Source organism: Miscanthus floridulus, chromosome 9, assembly GCF_019320115.1.
Source record: "Miscanthus floridulus cultivar M001 chromosome 9, ASM1932011v1, whole genome shotgun sequence".
NCBI classification, from domain to species: Eukaryota; Viridiplantae; Streptophyta; class Magnoliopsida; order Poales; family Poaceae; genus Miscanthus; species Miscanthus floridulus.
In genome coordinates, this window is record NC_089588.1 from 106,107,398 (window position 1) to 106,126,581 (window position 19,184).

At 44.2% G+C, this 19,184-nt stretch overlaps 1 protein-coding gene across 1 annotated transcript; it reads left to right on the forward strand.

Moving 5' to 3' along the window:
• The first annotated feature begins 648 nt into the window (after positions 1-648).
• On the forward strand, positions 649-1,110 carry LOC136480506 (arabinogalactan protein 1-like). The gene has a single exon (XM_066478029.1). It carries the CDS (start codon positions 649-651, stop codon positions 1,108-1,110), a length of 462 nt encoding a protein of 153 aa, XP_066334126.1.
• Positions 1,111-19,184: the final 18,074 nt, after the last annotated feature.

Consider the following 19,184-nt stretch of genomic DNA (forward strand, 5'->3'; position numbering starts at 1 on the left):
TGAGATGGATCTTCTCAGCACTTGGCAACAGATGCAGTTCCAGATTCCTCCTATTCCAACGTAAATAAAGGCAACACATGGTGTTTGCCCATGCATTGAGCTCCGGCCTGTGATTCCAGTTCCGCAACTGTTGGGTTGGGTCTGGTGCTGCTAGCAAGATTCAGATTTTTGTACGTGTACTAAAAACAAGGAGACGAAGGAAGCTACCTAGGCACAGCTGTTAAATTGCTTGGGTGTTGTCGAGCAATGTAGGAGGCAGAGAGTCTATTAAAGATATGAAGGCACGCCGAATCGGCGGCCTTCCAGCGTATCCACGTAGGTTCTTTTTATTTTGTGCGTTGGATCGAAATTCCACGGCTCAAATGAGGCGCGTCACAACCGGCCAGGTGAAGCAGGTGGCCGCATTAAATAAAGTACGGTGTGTCTGATGGTCTGCATGTCGGCATGCATGGCCGGTGCCTAACACGTACATGCATGCTGGTGGACTCGTACTCGCTTTGCATGCATGCATCACTTGTTGATTTGTGTGTGCAAGTGCATTCATGCAGCACCCTGGCTCCATCCCGGCCTCGCTTCCAGTTCTCATCACATCCCCATCCCCATCTCCCTTTCTCAGCCGCATAGGCACGCGGCTCCAAGCCTAGCCAGATGAGCTCCACCGGTCCCTCCGCCGCCGGCCTCCCCCTCCTCTCCTCCTCCCTCTTTCCCCCTGCAGCCCTAGCCCCGACGAGCTCCATGAGCCTGTCACCGCTGCAGCTGTCGGTCGTTTCTCCGGCGTCGGCGGCCACCCCTCCCCCGCCCGCCTCCTCCTCCTCTACCTCTCCATCTCCCAACGGCGCGACGGCTACCCCTCCCCTACCGGCGGCGCGCGGCCTCGCCCCTTCCCCGACCCACGGTGGCGCGGCCCCGGTCCTTCCCCGATCCACGGCGGCACTAATCCGCCCTTTCCCCGACCGGCGGCGTCGGCCCCTTCCCCCACGCGCGCTCGGCTCCCCGGCAGAGGCGGGCCCTGGCTACGGTGCGGCCCGACTCGCAGCCACAGCGGCCCCTTGCAGCGGCGTGGACCCGCTCCTCCGACCCGCGGCGTCCCTGCTCCCGTCGAGTGACTAGCGGGCTACAGCGAACAACGGGATGGAGATGCCGGTGTACGGTGGTGGGATGCAGCAGACGACAGCAGCCCAGCCATGGAGTTGATCGGGTGTTCCTCAGGTTCGGTTCCATCTTCTAGCTCCCCCAGTATCCTCGCCTCCTCCATCCACATCCACCCCGCCTCGCCTCAGCTGTCTCCGACCGCCCTCTGCCTACTTTTACTCTTACTCCACCCCGTCGGCGTCGGCGTACAACGGCTGGACCCGACCCCTGCGCGGCGCACCGGCGTGAGCACGCCCGAGCGGTTGGTGCCCAAGGCACGGCGCGGTGCCGGCGGTGCAGCGTGGCTGGTCTGGTTCCTCGGCGAAACCCAGCGATGCTCTTGCCCAAGGGTCCCACGTTGGAGGTCCGCTCCTCCTCCCGCTCGCCTTCCACGCCTCCGTCCAGCTCCTCCAGCTTCCTACCCCGCGGCTGTCTGTCGCCGCCGCCGGCCGACCCAGCCCCATCCCGACTCGGCACTGTGCGCTGGTCGCTACCACCACTTCAGTGGCCGTCGATTTTGTGGGTTCGTCTTCGTCTTCGCCTATGCCTGCCCTGCCATCGTCTCTTCCCTGCGTTCTCCTTCCTCTCCATCACTCCATGCTCCCCAACTGCTGTCTCCTCAGCCCTGCTATTCTGTGCCATTGCAGTGCTCGATGAAATGTCCAAAAGGAGTATGCTTGCTAATACTGGTTGCTATGCTAATACTGCCTACCCATGTTTGTAGGCTTCTGCCGCCACGACCTCGATCTGCGCCGCGTATCCCGTCCGTCGCCGTTCTCACCAGCGCGTCCTTCAACGTGGTCCTCCCCAGTTTTGTGCCCCTGCTGCTGCTGGGACGCAGTATGCTGCCTCCCCTGCCTACCACTGCCACTGCTAGAGGCTGGTTTGTCCCCACCCTGAATGGATTAACGAGATGCTGGACTCAGGTAGTGGGAAATACACCGGTTTGTTTGGAAGACTCAATTTTGAGTTCCAGTGACATAGGCCACTACCTCTTACTGCCTTTCTATTTTGAGTTCCAGTGACATAGGCCACTACCGGCTCAGTGAAGAACTAAAGATGGTCGGTGTACTTTTACTCTTACTCCTCCCCGTCGGCGTCTTTTGTATGCTGCATTTTATTCCAGCAATTTGTGATGCGCACTTTATACATTCTGATGTGTCTCTTCATCTTCTTTCCAGGTGGACTTAGAGATTGGAATTTCGAGTGTAAGTGAATCAATAGCTTCTCTCTCAGTTGCCTTTAATTTAGTGATTTCGAGTTTCCAGCCATTCTTCGCAATGCTGATTACGGTTTCATTTCGATTAAATAGTATTTTTACTATCTTTGGTAGATACGAACTCTTTTCCCAATTCACAGAGCAAACATTCCATAATCTTAGCATCATATTATTATATTAGTTTCTTGGTGTTGGCACCATTCCATCAATTTTTGGGTGTTCCTGAATCCTCTAATGCAGGAGCCGCCGACAAATTACTTGGCCTTGCACAGCCGCTTAAATTGTAAAGGTCGGAGGGAGGCGAATGACAGTGATTATAGGTAATTTTTTTTTTTGCATGCCACATACATATTTACTGGACAAATATTTATTGGAATTATCCCTTAATTAACATTCCACAAGGAGACCAGTCCATCTTTAGTTCTTCACAAGCATCGTGTGGCCTCACATACTTATCTACCATATACACATATTTCATTGCTTACTTTTGTATTTATATGCTTGGTTCTATATACGGTGCAGGCTCAGTGAGCTTCAGGTTCTACAACTCTTGGATGTCCTATGTGATAATATGCAAGATTATACCTCAAAGAAGGTAGGAAATAAAGAGCTAATTTTTTTTTAGAATTTGCACTTAACAATATGTTATTGATGCCGCATCCCTTCTGTATGTACCGAGCATTATAAACATGTCATAACAATGAACTGGGTTTTCCCTGTTTACTGTATATGCCTCACGTACTTTGAATATGCTAAGCGTCTAGCCACCTAACATATTTTTTTATGCAGTTGGAATGAGGCAAAAAAAGGATGGGTTAAAGTAACATACTGGAATAGCTTCGAAACTGGTAATTTGTACCAACTTTTTGCCTCCTGTTACTCTTTTGATGGGCTGTTAGTATATTCAAACTGAGAGGCCGAAGTGCAATGTCAATTCATAATTTACGTCACAAAAATAGGCTTACTGCTGGCAATTCAGATTCAGTGATGTGAACACATAATCTTCAAGGATAGTACAAAAAGAAATGGCCTTACTAATTGATCCAACACAAGGAAATGAACTTGCATTTTCTTATGCTAAATCACAATGCTGAATGCTTGCGAAGCAGAGAACAGGAACTGTCTTTGGATTTTTTTGCTTCGCTGTAATAGAACATTTATCTGTACAACGATTGTTCCTAAATATCTAACATTTATAGCTTATTGCCGTTCTTATTGCAGAAAAGAAGGCTGCGGCGCGAGCGCGTGCCAAAGGTTTGCACACCTTAGCTGGATGATACAATATTTTCGCAGTAATTTCACAAAATTGGTGATAGAATAGGCAACAAACATTGTTTAAAAATTTTCAGTAATTTTCTCAATATTTACCTGCCAGAACATAGAATGCATTGGTCAGCCTAAGAGCGAATTCCCCTTGAATATTTGACAAGACAGGTAATGTTCCTATCCTACGATAGTTACACTGGTAGAGAACAGAGCTTTACTCCCGGTGGGGAACCCCCTCTAGTCCTAGTTCCCCACCCGGGAGCAAGCATCCGGGACTAAAGGGGGTCCTTTAGTCCCGGGTCAGGAACCGGGACTAAAGGAGGACCTTTAGTCCTGGTGGGTAACACCAACCGGGACTAAAGGTGCCTCCTGACATGCCACGATGGCCGGCACCTTTAGTCCCGGTTGGTAATACGAACCAGGACTAAAGGTTTTTTTCTTTTCTTTTCATTTTTTTGTTTTCTTTTCAAAATAGGTTTTCGAAGTCGTATTGTACGCTGCTAATTATACATTTATACGCCCGTATAGTATGTTTCGGTTCAAGCACAATGAACGTATTAAATCACACAATTCAAGCATAGAATATATATATATATATATATATATATATATACATGCATGCATGCACATGTGTATTTTACATTATATTATTTCATGTGCATATATTACAAAAAGATTGCATTACAGTTGTTGTGATATAACAAGTTTTCTCTCATCCTCTAGCTTGGCTTCCATGGCAGTATTGGGTCGAAGTAGAACTCGCCCTTGGAATCAATGACCTGCTCATTAAAAAATCCGGCTATAGACTCTTGAATTGCTTTGATTTGGTCTTGCCGTATGACCTTTTCCTCCAACCATCGAGTCTACAGGTTTGAATTAAAGGAAAATAAATTAATATATGTACATATATATATATATATATATATATATATATATATATATATATATATATAAAGACATAGTAACACAATCAATAATAATAATTAAATGAATATATAGTGTATTTTTAACGTACTTTTAGTCTCTCTGTAGGAGTTCTTTGGGAGACCACCTTGATAAACTTGCAAACATAGTAACCACAATAGTTGTTCCCCTGTTCCTGCCTCAGACACCATTTTACGAGAAAAAGATTTGTCATCCAATCTGGTGATCCGGTGAAAGCTATATGTTTAATTAATAAAGATGATGCGATTTAGGGGACTTACTTTCAAAGGGATTACATTCAGTGGCGCTTTGCATTTTCCCATGTGTTGCTTCTCAATAAAGGTTTTCTAAACACTGCCCAATAAAAAATTTGCCACGTCATCAGATATAGTTAATCATCATGTTTGTGTGTATATATAGTTGCTAGAGATACCGAAATTACCTCTGGATAATATCTATCATATCTTGGTAGTATTGTTGTGGTTTTCTCATCGAGTCATAGATTATCAAGTGACTTTTCACCAGATCGATGTCCATCAATATCCAGTGATTGCTGCATGTGTTTATAGGATATAACGCACAACACTCATTAATTAACTAGAATCAACATATGAGCCATTAAGGATGATTGACATTATTAACACTCACTTGAAGTTGTAGGGAAAGAGTATATCCTTCTTGTGGCGTTGGTTCACTAAGAAGTTCACGAGGTTACTCTCTGACTCAGACTTCCAATTAGTCTTTGGAGTAACTGGGTCTTTGAATACTATATGGGGATCAACAAAACCAATTTCATTGCAGCCTTCCTTTCTGAGCTCTGTCATTGTAAATCTGCATATATATAGTACTTGTTAGGATAATTTATATGCATATACACACATATGATGAGTTTAATAATAGATGGAAAGAATTATTACTTACAGGCAATAGCAGTTAATGATAACTTTGTCCAGAGAGGTCAGGTGGCATAGTTGATGAAATTCTGCAAAGTCAACATACATAACATCATCGCCACGGAACCAATGTTCGTCTCTAATTCTAACACCAACGCAGAAGTCTCCACCGGTAGATGCCTGCATGTACCACTTGTTTAGCAGGTACATTTGCGTCCCCAGATCAGATAAGGCTTGAGGGTTGTATAGACTCTGGCCTAGTACAAATTTTTTCTTCCAAATATCAACCTCCGCCGCACTCTCAATGTTTCCATCACCAAATATCTGGTAAAGGTCGAGACCAGTCTCATCAATAAATTCACCAAGGTGATCCAAATCGACATCCGGAGGTATGTTTGCCTGATGCATTAATCCTAAATTCGAACCATATTCATTACCAACAACTAGCGGGGGGACTGATTGGTGCGCTTGTTGTCCGAGTTGGGCAACTTCTTTCCCTGCACGCTTCTTTTTCTGTGCCGCCTCAATTGACTTGGTGAGAGTGCGGTCATAGTCCGTTAACGTTGATTTGGACGGCTTACGAGATTCCCGCTGTTGTTGCTGGTAAGAAGCCACCCTTTTTCTTAGAATATCTGGAGCTACGAAGAAGTATGGTTTCTCTGGGTTTCTCCTTGCTTCTTGATTCTTTTTAAGTTTGTCATAGAATCTAGACATATCTTTTTTATATGCATCAGTTCCTTCTTTCTTCTCTTCAGATATTATTTTGGGAATAGCCCTTGGTTTCACGGTGGCTTTCTTTGTCGGCGGGGACTGGTTCTTCATTTGCGGGGTTGGCCTCTTGCTAGGCTTCTTGGTAGGCGGGGGCGGGGGAGGCGTTGGAGACCTCCTTGGAGGTGTTGGCAGCGGCATTGGAGACCTCCTTGGAGGTGGCGGCTGCGGCGTTGGAGACCTCCTTGGAGATGGTGTGGATGCAGCCTCGTCTTCCAACACAATGTCATCGTACAAAGCACTATGATGATCTGGTGATTGAACAATTGGATTTAGGTTGGGGGAGGATCTGCTACAAAAAAAGGAATGACATATTATTATGAGTAGATTGTTAATTATTTAAGCCAATACAAATTAATGATGTAGTGTTTTCATCCGCACGTACCTATGGTGAGGTAGTTCAGGAGGAGGTGGAGCCGACATCCCGGGAATGATGATGTAGCGCTTGCACCATAGAATGAATGTCTTCTCCGCTTCTCCTAGAGTCTTCTCGCCATCACCTCCAGGAATATCAAGAGGCAAATCACTAAAACCTTTTTCAGCTTTATCTACCGAGATGGTAGCATATCCTTCTTGGATTATATTCCCATGAATCCTTGGTGTCTTGGTTCGGTCAATAGGATTAACAAGCCCGATAGCCACCTTGATTGTGGAATTCCCCTTCGGAATGTGTAGCTCACACGATGTACAAGGTTCAGTGACGTCATCCACAGGGAAGCGCAGTCCTATGTCCCCTTGATTTGGTATCTCCGTGGAAGCGCAGCTGCTTTTCAACTGAACAGATTGGCTAATGTTGATTCCTGGCTCTGATGCCTGCTTGCTTGCACTCACTGCTATTTGCACTTGCCTTCTGATTTCCTCCTGCATTCTTGCTTCAAGGTTTTTTTCCCGCACCTGTGCTTCACGCACCGCTTCCTCCAACCTCTGGAGCCGCTGTGCCTCTTCTTCCTTCTTTCTCTGGCGGCTTCTGTAGGAAGGTCTGTCCTGAGGGAATCCATGCTCCCACGAGACACTTCCTTTGCCTCTAGGTCGGCCACCATGTTCAATAGTCCCGATGGCGTATGTCAGCTCATCCTTCTCTCTGTTGGGCCTGAACGCACCACTAGCAGTAGCTCTCTGAGCATAAAACAATCTTTCTGCTGCTTCTTGCAGTCTTGCGCCATAAACACACTTCCCTGTCTCCTGGTCTAGTGTTCCCCCATGAGCGAAAAACCAATTCTTTGCACGTTCTCCCCACTCGAGTGATTTTGGTGTGATACCCTTGGCAAGAAGGTCTGCTTCTATTTTGTTCCACTTCTTAATGGCAGTCGGGTAGCCACCTGATCCCAAGTTATGGTGGTATGTCTTCTGTTGGGCATTACGTTGGTTCTTTATCACTCGACTCACACCCTCTTCCGAAGTCTTGTACTGTACAAACTCATCCCAATAGGGCCTCTGCTTTGAGATCGGGCCTGGGACAATAAAATCTGGTGCTATGTTCTTCTTGACATACGTCGTGTATAGGCGTTTCTTCCAAGTTTGAAACTGGGTGGCCATCTTCTTCATTGCCCAATCCCTAACTCGCTCCTTCAATTCATCACCATCTATTATATCAACATAACCATCTGTTTGGAGCGTGAAATGTACCAAGACATCTTTCCAAATTAACGTCTTGTCACGATCGGAGACAAAACTGATATGAGGAGCATTGGTCTTCTTCTTCCATTCGCGGGTACTGATCGGGAGCCGGCCCCGTACAAGGTAACCATAGTGGTGCACGAATTTCATTTTATTCGCCCCCCCCCCCCGGTTCTCCTGTATCCACATTGAACTCCGAGATGATGAAGCGGCCCTCCAATGGCTTTTTGGGACCTCGAACATTTTTACTCTTCGTTGTAGTTGTTGATGTCGATCTAGAGGGCTACAAAACATAAACATTATTTTTAATGTCATGAGCACACATAAGACATATGATAATATATATAGCTAATAATAAAAAATATATACTTGGCCAATATGTTGTTGCTCATTTTGTTCAAGAGCTAAGTACTGACTCCCGTCATCTGCATCCTCTTGCACGTTATTTTTAGCACCATCATCGCTGGCAACTTGAGTGCCAGTGTTGATCAAATTCATCATCAACTCCTCCTCATCCATGTTTCTCGGGTCGGCCATCTAGCTTCAAAAAACAAAACCAATATACAGTACGTCAAATATTTGCTTACATGCATAAAATCTTCCGCCGTATAAACCCTAAACCCTAAACGAGTAGGTTTTGATGGGTGAAGGTTGGTTTGTATGATAAGAAGAATCAGGAAGCGAGTAGGTTTTGGCGGCGATCCCGCCTGAAACAAAAGGGGGGCGTCGCTACGCATTAGGTTTTATTAAACGGAAAATAGCGAGCCTCGCCTGAAAGAAAAGGGGCATCGTTGCGCGTCAAGTTTCTGAGAATAATAAACGATGAGCCTCGCCTAAAAGAAAAGGGGGGCGTTGCTGCAAACCAAAGTGACAACAAAATCGCCTAAATGATTGGAACCCTCGAAGAGGTTCACAACAGCACGCCAAATTTACAACAAATACAACAACACACGTTACATCGATAAAAAATAGACATCAAATCGACCCTTGGCGTTGGAACTCCCAAACATCGGGAGCATCCTCTTCAAAACACACCTCGCATGCCATATCCCTCGCCATCTCCATAACTATATTTTCAAGCACACTCTCAACCACTTCATTTGCTACACCCTTCATAGACTCAGCTATATCATCCACAACCACCTGCAAACCAACCTTCACCCACCAAAAATGATCGAACGAGGGCGGCGTAACCCTAAACCCTAGGGCGAACGAGGGCGGCGATGCTCCACCGTATAAACCCTAAACCCTAGGGCGAACGAGGGCGGCGGTGCTCCGCTGTATACTTAGAAACGCATGGCGCTTATACATAGAAACGCATGGCGCTTATAGATGGCGCGTATGCACTGAAATTTTTTTCGATCTGTTCCTTTGGCGCTTTCTTTCTTATAATGGTTAGCGCGACAGAGAATAATGCTCGTCTGAACGCCGTGTGCGACGTGCCATGAAAATTAGCTAAGTATACGTTTGGGTTTGTGATCGATACACACATTTGTTGACGTACGTACGTATGCAAGTGACAACCAACTAAGTTTCGTTACTGTATCAAAGCATGCACGTAGGAATAAAAGAAAAAGTGAACATGTACGTACGGTTACCATGATCGTTGCCTAAAACATATGTACATAGTGTTTCATGCATGGAGATCGATGGAATAGGATCAAGCACACAGCTAGCGTACCTCGGGGTGGCCGGCGGTGTGGCCGCGCGTCTGGTCGGGGCGAGGGTGCCGGCGGTGTGACCGCGCGTCTGGCCGGGGCGAGGGTACCGGTGCGGTGTGGCCGCGTGCGCGCGTCTGGCCGGGGCGGCGGTGTGGCGCGCGCCTTGCGTCTGGCCGGGGTGGCCGGGCAGCAGCTGGTGCCGCGCGCAAGGTCGTCGGCGTGTGGGGTGGCGTGGGGACCGCGGACGCGCGCGAGGCGGTGGCGACGACCGACATCGGGCGGGGTGGCGGCGCGGCGTCCTCGGTGTGGCGGGCCGAGTGGCGTGGGCACAGGAGAGGTATCGGCGAAGAACGCAAGGAAGAAGATGGCACTGGTATATATATGCCATATCCCTTTACTCCCGGTGCCATCCCCCCACCGGGAGTAAAGGTCCTTTACTCCTGGTGTGTGTTACCAACCACCTTTACTCCCGGTTGCTAACACGCACCGGGAGTAAAGGTTTACCTTTACTCCCGGTTGGTAATAAGCACCGGGAGTAAAGGTTTTTTTGGCGGGCCACGAAACTGCAGCCCACCTTTACTCCCGGGTGGGCTTCCAATCCGGGAGTAAAGGTGGGCTGCAGTTTCGTTTTCCGCGTGTTTTAAGCAATAGTCTTGTTACATACAATAGAAATGCAATAGTTTTTGTTAAATACATAGTAAATTAAATAAAAGGCATAAAATTATTTTGTTAAAAATATGGATTTTCTTTTTCTTTATTGCACATAGGAAAAATCTATAACCTAACTTTTTTTATTTTTTGTTACAATTATAAAACATAATGTAACTAATATTTATTATTTCGTTAATGCAAAAATGTAGTGTTTAATTAAAATTATTAAAACTATTGGTTTTGGACAGGAAATTTGTTTTCACATCATTTTAACGTTAATATTTTAATTTTTCATCACTCAATATCCTAATTTACCTTTTTGAGAGAGAAATCCCACCAAATCAAACATTGATTTAATTTGAAACATGACATAATAAACATCTGAATTCACAATTATTACATAATATCTCAAACACACACTACATTAAATCACTATATCATCAAGTGGGCACAGCAGTGAACTTCTTCTTTACGTATGTCCCTTGGTTATGATCGCGTCGTAACCATGGAGTGTCCTCATCATTTACCAAGATGCTAGGGTCTTTGTTCACTTTGAATGGCGGAATTCGGTCATCCTTTTCATAAGCTTCTGACATGTCCGACTTATCCTCAATTCCCACGATGACTCTTTTCCCTAAAAGAACTATGTGGCGCTTTGGCTCTTTGGTTGAGTCATTATCGTTTTTCCCTCTTTTGGTTTGGTAGACATAGAACACCTGATTCACATCCTTGGCAAGGACGAATGGTTTGTCTTTGTACCCAATATTACTAAGGTCTACTGTTGTCATTCCATACTCGTTGTCTACTATTACCCCGCCTCCGGTCACCTTGACCCATTGGCACTTGAACAATGGGATCTTCAAAGTAGGTGCATATTCTAGTTCCCATATTTCATCTATGCGTCCATAATATGTCTGCTTATTCCCATTCGGGTCTGTGGCATCTATGCAGACACCACTGTTTTGGTTGGTACTCCTTTTATCTTGGGCTACTGTGTAGAATATGTTTCCATTTATCTCGTACCCTTTGTATGTGACAATATGCCATGATGGTTGCATAGCCAGTAAATACAGTTGCTCATGGATGCTCTCATCACCTTGACATTTTTTTCGCAACCAACCGCCGAAAGTTTCCATGTGCTTACGCGTAATCCAAGCTCCAGTCTTCCCTGGAAACTCGGATCGTAAGAGATCCTTGTGTGTCTCAATATACGGATCTACCAAAGAGGAGTTCTGTAGAACTGTGTAGTGCGCTTTATTGAAATAATCATTATCCGTACCAATATATGTTTTCCTCCCTAGTGTCCCCTTTCCGCTTTGTCTCCCCTCATGTCTTGATTCAGGAACACCAATCGAGTCAAGGTCGGGAATAAAGTCAACACAGAACTCAATGACCTCTTCTGTTCCATAGCCCTTGGCGATGCTTCCTTCTGGGCGAGCACGATTGTGAACATATTTCTTCAGGACTCCCATGAATCTCTCTAAGGGGAACATGTTGTGTAGGAACACAGGACCGAGAATGAAAATCTCCTTGACTAGGTGAACTAGGAGGTGTGTCATGATATCAAAGAAGGAAGGAGGGAACACCAACTCAAAGCTGACGAGACATTGAACCACATCATTCTGTAGTTTAGCTAGATCAGTTGGATCAATTGCCTTCTGAGAAATTGCATTGAGGAATGCACATAGCTTCATGGTGGCTAGACGTACATTTGGAGGTAGAATTCCTCTTAATGCAACTGGAAGTAATTGCGTCATGAGAACGTGACAGTCATGGGACTTTAAGTTACAGAATTTCTTCTCTGGCACATTTATAATACCCTTTATATTTGAGGAGAATCCAGATGGTACCTTGATGTTGTTTAAGCATTCAAACATGATTTCCTTCTCCTCTTTGCTTAGAGTGTAGCTGGCAGGACGTAAGTAATGGTGTCCATCATCTGTCTTCTCTGGATGCAGGTTGTCTCTTTCTCTCAAACAACGCAGGTCCTATCGTTCTTCAAATGTGTCCTTAGGCTTTCCATACACACCCATGAAGTCTAGCAGGTTCACACAAAGATTCTTCGTCGGGTGCATCACGTCGATCGAGCTACGAACCTCTAGGACTTGCCAATAGGGTAGGTCCCAAAATATGGATTTTTTCTTCCACATGGGTGCATGACCATTAGCGTCGTTCGGAACAGGTTGGCTGCCATGTCCTTTTCCAAAGACGACTTTCACATCATTGACCATATCGAGTACATCCTCACCGGTTAGGTTGCGAGGCTTGGTCAGGTGGTCTGCCTTTCCTTTAAAATGCTTGCCTTTCTTTCTTATGGGGAGATTTGCAGGAAGAAATTGACGATGGCCAAGGTACACGACCTTTCGACATTTTTTCAAGAATACACCTCTAATATCACCGAAGCAGTGTGTGCATGCATTATATCCCTTGTTTGACTGTCCTGAAAGATTACTTAGAGCAGGCCAATCATTGATTGTTATGAACAACAATGCTCGCAGATCAAAGTGTTCCTGTTTGTACTCATCCCACACACGTACACCTTCTTTATTCCATAAAATGAGAAGTTCATCAATAAGTGGTCTTAGGTACACATCGATGTCATTACCAGGTTGCTTCGGGCCTTGGATGAGCACAGGCATCATAATGAACTTCCGCTTCATGCATAACCAAGGAGGAATGTTGTAGATACTTAGAGTAATAGGCCAAGTGCTATGACTACTGTTCTGCTCTCCAAAAGGATTGATACCATCTGTACTTAAAGCAAACCTTAAGTTTCTTGCGTCATTTGCAAACTCCGGGAATTCTCTGTCGATTGCTCTCCACTCTCAACATATTGTCTACCTTACGGTCTTCTTTGTGCCATCGCAACAATTTTGCATGTTCTTTGTTTCTGAACAGACGTTTCAAGCGTGGTATTATAGGAGCATACCACATAACCTTGGCAGGGATTTTCTTCCGCGGACGTTCGCCCTCAACATCACCAGGGTCATCTCGCCTGATCTTATACCACGATGCATGGCATACCAGGCATGCATCCAATTTCTCGTACTCTTTGCCACGGTACAAGATGCAGTCATTAGGACATGCATGTATCTTCTTGATTTCTAGCCCCATAGGACAGACAACTTGTTTTGCTTCGTAGGTAGTGGCGGACAATTCATTGTCCTTTAGAAGCATCTTCTTTTGGATTTTTAGTAACTCTCCAAATCCCTTGTCAGATACACCATTCTTTGCCTTCCATTGCAGCAATTCTAGTGTGGTTCCCAACTTTTTCTGCCCTGCATCACAAGTTGGGTACAACAATTTCTTGTGATCTTCTAGCATCCGCTCGAACTTGATCTTCTCCTTTTCACTTTCACATTCTCTTTGTGTGTCACGAATGACCTGACAAAGATCATCAGCTGGATCATCTTCTGCGGCTACCTCTTCTTCAGCTTCTCCTATTGCAGTATCATTGAAGCACGCTCCATCGGGAATAATATCATTGTCATCCCATTGTTCTTCTTCACCTTCTTCCATTACAACACCGGTTTCTCCGTGCTTCGTCCAACAAATATAGTTTGACATGAAACCCGACTTGAACAAGTGTGAATGAAGAGTCTTTGAGCAAGGATATTCCACCATATTCTTACATATGGCACATGGGCAGCACATAAAACCGTCGCGTTTGTTTGCCTCGGTCGCACGTAACAAAGAATGCACGCCGTTAATGAACTCTTGGGAGCGGCGATCAGCATTGTACATCCAATGCCGGCTCATCTGCATTACATGACATAAATACCATATTAAAACCTAGATCATAATTAATTATTTATACAACATGCGTGCCACCACAAAAGGTACAAATTTATGAAAACATCGCTACATTGTAGACAATCCCAACTACCACTAAAAGAACTAAAGCTAAAATACATTTCAGGAGCACAAGGATTTTGCGACCAATCTCAACTAAAACAGACAGATCCCCCAATTGTGCAACATCTTTGGGCTTCTTCGGCTGGATCACTGCCTCATTAGCCGCCATATCTGCCTGTTGTGCAAGATATTTTTGCACGAGTTCAACATACTCTTCCTCCCAGTAGAAGCCTGAACATCGTCCACTGCCATCCCACTGAAATTAAAACAAAAAATTAGAACTTTAATCACAACCATCATGAAAATAGATATAAACTAACCATAATCATTAAATACGATAAAATAACTCACATTGTGATATGGACACTTGTAGAAGATACGATCCTTGTTGGGACCCTCCTTCTTCACTCGGTACTCCATCATAATCTTCGTCTCATCACGACACTTGCCGCATGGAATGAGAGGGAGGCCCAGCCTAAGTCACTTTGGAAACCCATGAGAGGCCGAGGACCCGGAAGCAGTTGTCATCTACTCTCTAAACTCATTTTTTAATACACTATAAATTTCTCATTTTATAAACAAATAAAATTAAGAAACTATAAAATTATCTATATCTCTAAACAATGATATTTTTAATGGTCATTGTGTTCTCGTCTTTTACTGCGGCAGGTAAGTAATTCACATGATATTTCCGCAAATTAACAGAAGAATGGGAGTGTACACACATAACAATCGATTATCGTTTATATTTATATATATACTACGTTTGGGTACGGTGATTGACAGACTACTGCGATGATATCAGGACGTGTGAATAAATAACCATCCGTACTAGTTGACCTTGCTTACGTGATCATCTCGGCGAGCACTTCTCCACCGGACGGCACCGTACTTGGCCACGGAAGAGCTCCAATTCTACGAGAAAGGGAACACGGTCTTCCATGACCGTTGCCGCTCTCCCTCATAGAATCAAAGCTCCTCCTTGACGTCCATTACCGCTCGGCAGAGAACATGCTCGCCGAAATGAACATGGTCCGCTAGTTCAACTAGTACGGATTTTCTATAATTTTCTAACTATTTTCTAAGTTTTTCATTTCATAAAAAGTTAAAATAAAAAGTACGGTGATTGACATACTACTGCGACGATATCGGGACATGTGAATAAATAACCATCCGTACTAGTTGAACTTGCTTACGTGATCATCTCGGCGAGCATTTCTCCACCGGACGGCACCGTACTTGGTCAAGGAAGAGCTCCGATTCTACGAGGAAGGGAACACGGTCTTCCACGACCGTTGTCGCTCTCCCTCGTAGAATCAAAGCTCATCCTTGACGTCCGTTACCGTTTGGTAGAGAACATGCTCGCCGAAATGAACACGGTCCACTAGTTCAACTAGTACGGATTTTCTATAATTTTCTAAGTTTTTCATTTCATAAAAAGTTAAAATAAAAAGTACGGTGATTGACAGACTACTGCGACGATATCGGGACATGTGAATAAATAACCATCCGTACTAGTTGAACTTGCTTACGTGATCATCTCGGCGAGCATTTCTCCACCGGACGGCACTGTACTTGGTCAAGGAAGAGCTCCGATTCTACGAGGAAGGGAACACGGTCTTCCACGACCGTTGTCGCTCTCCCTCGTAGAATCAAAGCTCCTCCTTGATGTCCGTTACCGCTCTACAGAGAACATGCTCGCCGAGCTGAACACGGTCCGCACGTTCAACTAGTACGGATTTTCTATAATTTTCTAACTATTTTCTAAGTTTTTTATTTCATAAAAAGTTAAAATAAAAAGTACGATGATTGACAGACTACTGCGACGATATCGGGACATGTGAATAAATAACCATCCGTACTAGTTGAACTTGCTTACGTGATCATCTCGGCGAGCATTTCTCCACCGGACGGCACCGTACTTGCCACGGAAGAGCTCCGATTCTACGAGGAAGGGAACACAGTCTTCCACGACCGTTGCCACTCTCCCTCGTAGAATCAAAGCTCCTCCTTGACGTCCGTTACCGCTCGGCAGAGAACATGGTCGCCGAGATGAACACGGTCCGCAAGTTCAACTTGCTACTTTAACCTTCTTTCATGTAAATATGCAAGCTTGAAGTGATTTTGAGCTCAAATTGCTTACAAATGAAAAAACCACAATAAAGAACCATATATATATAGTGAACAAAATGAGATAAGACAATGGTGAAAAATGAGAGTATGAGATTGGTAACCTTTACAACTGAAGAATCGACGGAGAAATCGAAGAAATCGATGGAGGAATCGAAGAATGGATGGAGGAACAATGGAGGGAGGGAGGAAGCAAGAACACTACTGCAGTGAGCTTCAAAATGTGCTGAGCTCGGGCTCGGGGAGGAAGGAGACGGCCGGGATATAAAGGAGGGACCTTTAGCCCCGGTTGATGGCTCCAACCGGGACTAAAGGTAACTTTCCAACCCCGGGCGCTGCCACGGCCCGGGAGTAGACCTTTACTCCTGGTTGGAGCCACCAACCGGGAGTAAAAGTATACCTTTAGTCCCGGTTGGTGGCTTCAACCGCGACTAATGGTCCCTGCCACCTCTGTCTGGCGCAGTAGCCGTTGGGCAAGGACCTTTAGTCCCGGTTGGAGCCACCAACCGGGACTAAAGGTATCTCTAGTCCCGGGCGCAAAAAATTCCGGGACTAGAGCCCATTTGGGCCGAGGATCAAAGGTCTGTTCTCTACTAGTGTTAGTTGCTTTCTGCAGAACATACAATGCATTGGTCAGCCTAAGAGCGAATTTCCCTTCAATATTTGGTAAGGCAGGTAATGTTCCTATCCTACCATAGTTAGTTGCTTTCCGGCTTCATTGAAACAGACTTGACTTCGTCCATGTCAGTCAATCTCTCTCTCTCTCTCTCTCTCTCTCTCTCTCTCTATATATATATATATATATATATATATATATATATATATATATATATATATATATATATATATATATATACCAATTTAGAGGAATTAGCTATATGCCAATACAGATCCTACATGGTCTTAGCTTACTTGCCAAACATCATCAACTAGATGATATATAGGGAAAGGTCAAGGCTAATACCATTGCGTTCCTTATTAATCTGATAGCTTAAAGTGTTTAGTCGAACCCAAAGTATCAGATCTCTTCTAATTGTATCAATCTAAAACTTAATGACCCATGCTACCTTTTGGTAAATGAAATTATTAATAAGATGTAGAAAAAAAAATTGTGGTTCAAGTTACGATGTCTAATTTCATAGCCTACTCTCTCACTCACTCTCTCTATGTGCATGTTTACAGGACACTCTCCTTTCAACAGTATCAGGTTTCAGAAATAATTTTTTGGTTCACAACTTATTGTGCTGTGTAATGAACAATCTTGCGTTTATAAATAGCGTTTGGACATCACTGTATGAACTAGCATCCGAACTCTGGATGCCTGAATCCAAAGAAGCTGGCCGTCACGGCACAGCAGAGATCCTCATGTCCATGTTAACATTTTCGATTAAAAAAAGGTATATAGGTATGCCACGGCCAAATAGTTGCATCATCCTACAACATATCTTATGCATAAATGTTGAGAGTTTTTTTCCTTGCAATTTCTTTCGACACTGAACAGCTGCTTATCTTTTCCTTTTTTTTTGGCTAAAGTTCTTTTAGGTTCTTTGCCTGCAATTTGTCTTGACACTGAACACGTGGAACTGCTTATCTCGGAGTAGTAGCAATTCTTTACATGGCTATTGCGGCTGGAGTAGCTGACAACTCAACTAAGACAACCATTTCCATCTCGAGTGAAACTATACATATCACCATCCAGATTCATTATGCTTTCGTACAGAAAAGCCCTTGATCTCATTGCCTTGGTACAAAATGTAATTTTGTCCGTTCTAGCTGACGAGATTGTGGCATCCAAAGTACCTAATTATTTATGCATGATGGTGCGTTGAGTTATTTTAGTTTCTTTGCGTGCGATATCTCTTGACACTGAACAGGTGAACCTGCTAGCAATTCTTTAGATGGCTATTGGTACTGGAGTAGTTGACAAGTCAAGTATGACAGCCATTGCCATCTCAAGCGAAAAGATCCATATCATCATCCAGGTTCATTATGCTTCGCTACAGAAAAAGCTCTTCATCTCATTGCCTCGGTACAAACTGTCTTTTTTTCCCTAATGCAACCATTCTAACTGATGAGATTGAGGCATCCAAATTGCCTAATTATTATTTATGCATCATGGTTACTTGGTTATAATGAGTCTTCAAGCTATCAATACTTTGCATTTGACTATGTGGAGCGCATGAAGTTTCGATAATGCTTTGCACCAAAGCACCTGACAATGAACACTGATATGCACCACCTCCTCTACATATCATACTTAAATGGTTCTGTTCATTGAAACAAAGAAACACATCTCAGCTTGCCTACCTAAATAGTGTCACAAGCTTTTACAGTTGCTGGCACCATAAGACCATGAAATCTCCATTCTCATTGAAAGGGACCATTTAATAAGGTATATAAATGATACATTGTTGCTTTACAGTTCACAGAACCTTCCTGTTTAGTTTTTGTTGCTTCTATGCAATATGGAGTCTGAACCCACCTAAACCTCTATGCAGTGGCACAGGTCTCATATTCACTCAGTTAACTCACTATATCTGTTCAACACCGTGATAGCTCTCCTTTTTTTCGCAGATCTTTTTCCTACAACCAAAGAGTGGTGATGCCCATGTTGCATATTATCATAGTGTGCTGTCAATTCTGAGCACCTACTTCAAATAGAAAGAATAAGGCTTAGATTGTACCTACTATATATAATGTGTTCATAGGCGACTTTGACTTTTTAATGATTTCTATTTTGTAATACTTTGAACATTAATTAGTATTTCGATTACAGAATATATATTTATGTGTTTGTTGTTCTGATGCTCCTTTTAAACAATAATAATGAATGAATCAATTCTTCCAAGATGACCAGCTATTTGTGCTTAGCGCCCGTGCCATTTGCCGCGGGGGTTCCTACTGGTGTCATTGATTTGCTGGTCTAGAATAGGCACCATGTAACATTGAGATCACCTTCCGTACCAACAAGATAAGAAAACATATTAGACATATGAGCCTTTTTCTATACCAAGCAAATCACCTGCAGCGAAGCGCGGGCAGCAGTGGCTAGTTATATATAAGAAGGGG

What these genes read in the sequence shown, in the direction of transcription:
- LOC136480506 (XM_066478029.1), top strand. Translation starts at nt 649, where the DNA reads ATGAGCTCCACCGGTCCCTCCGCCGCCGGCCTCCCCCTCCTCTCCTCC.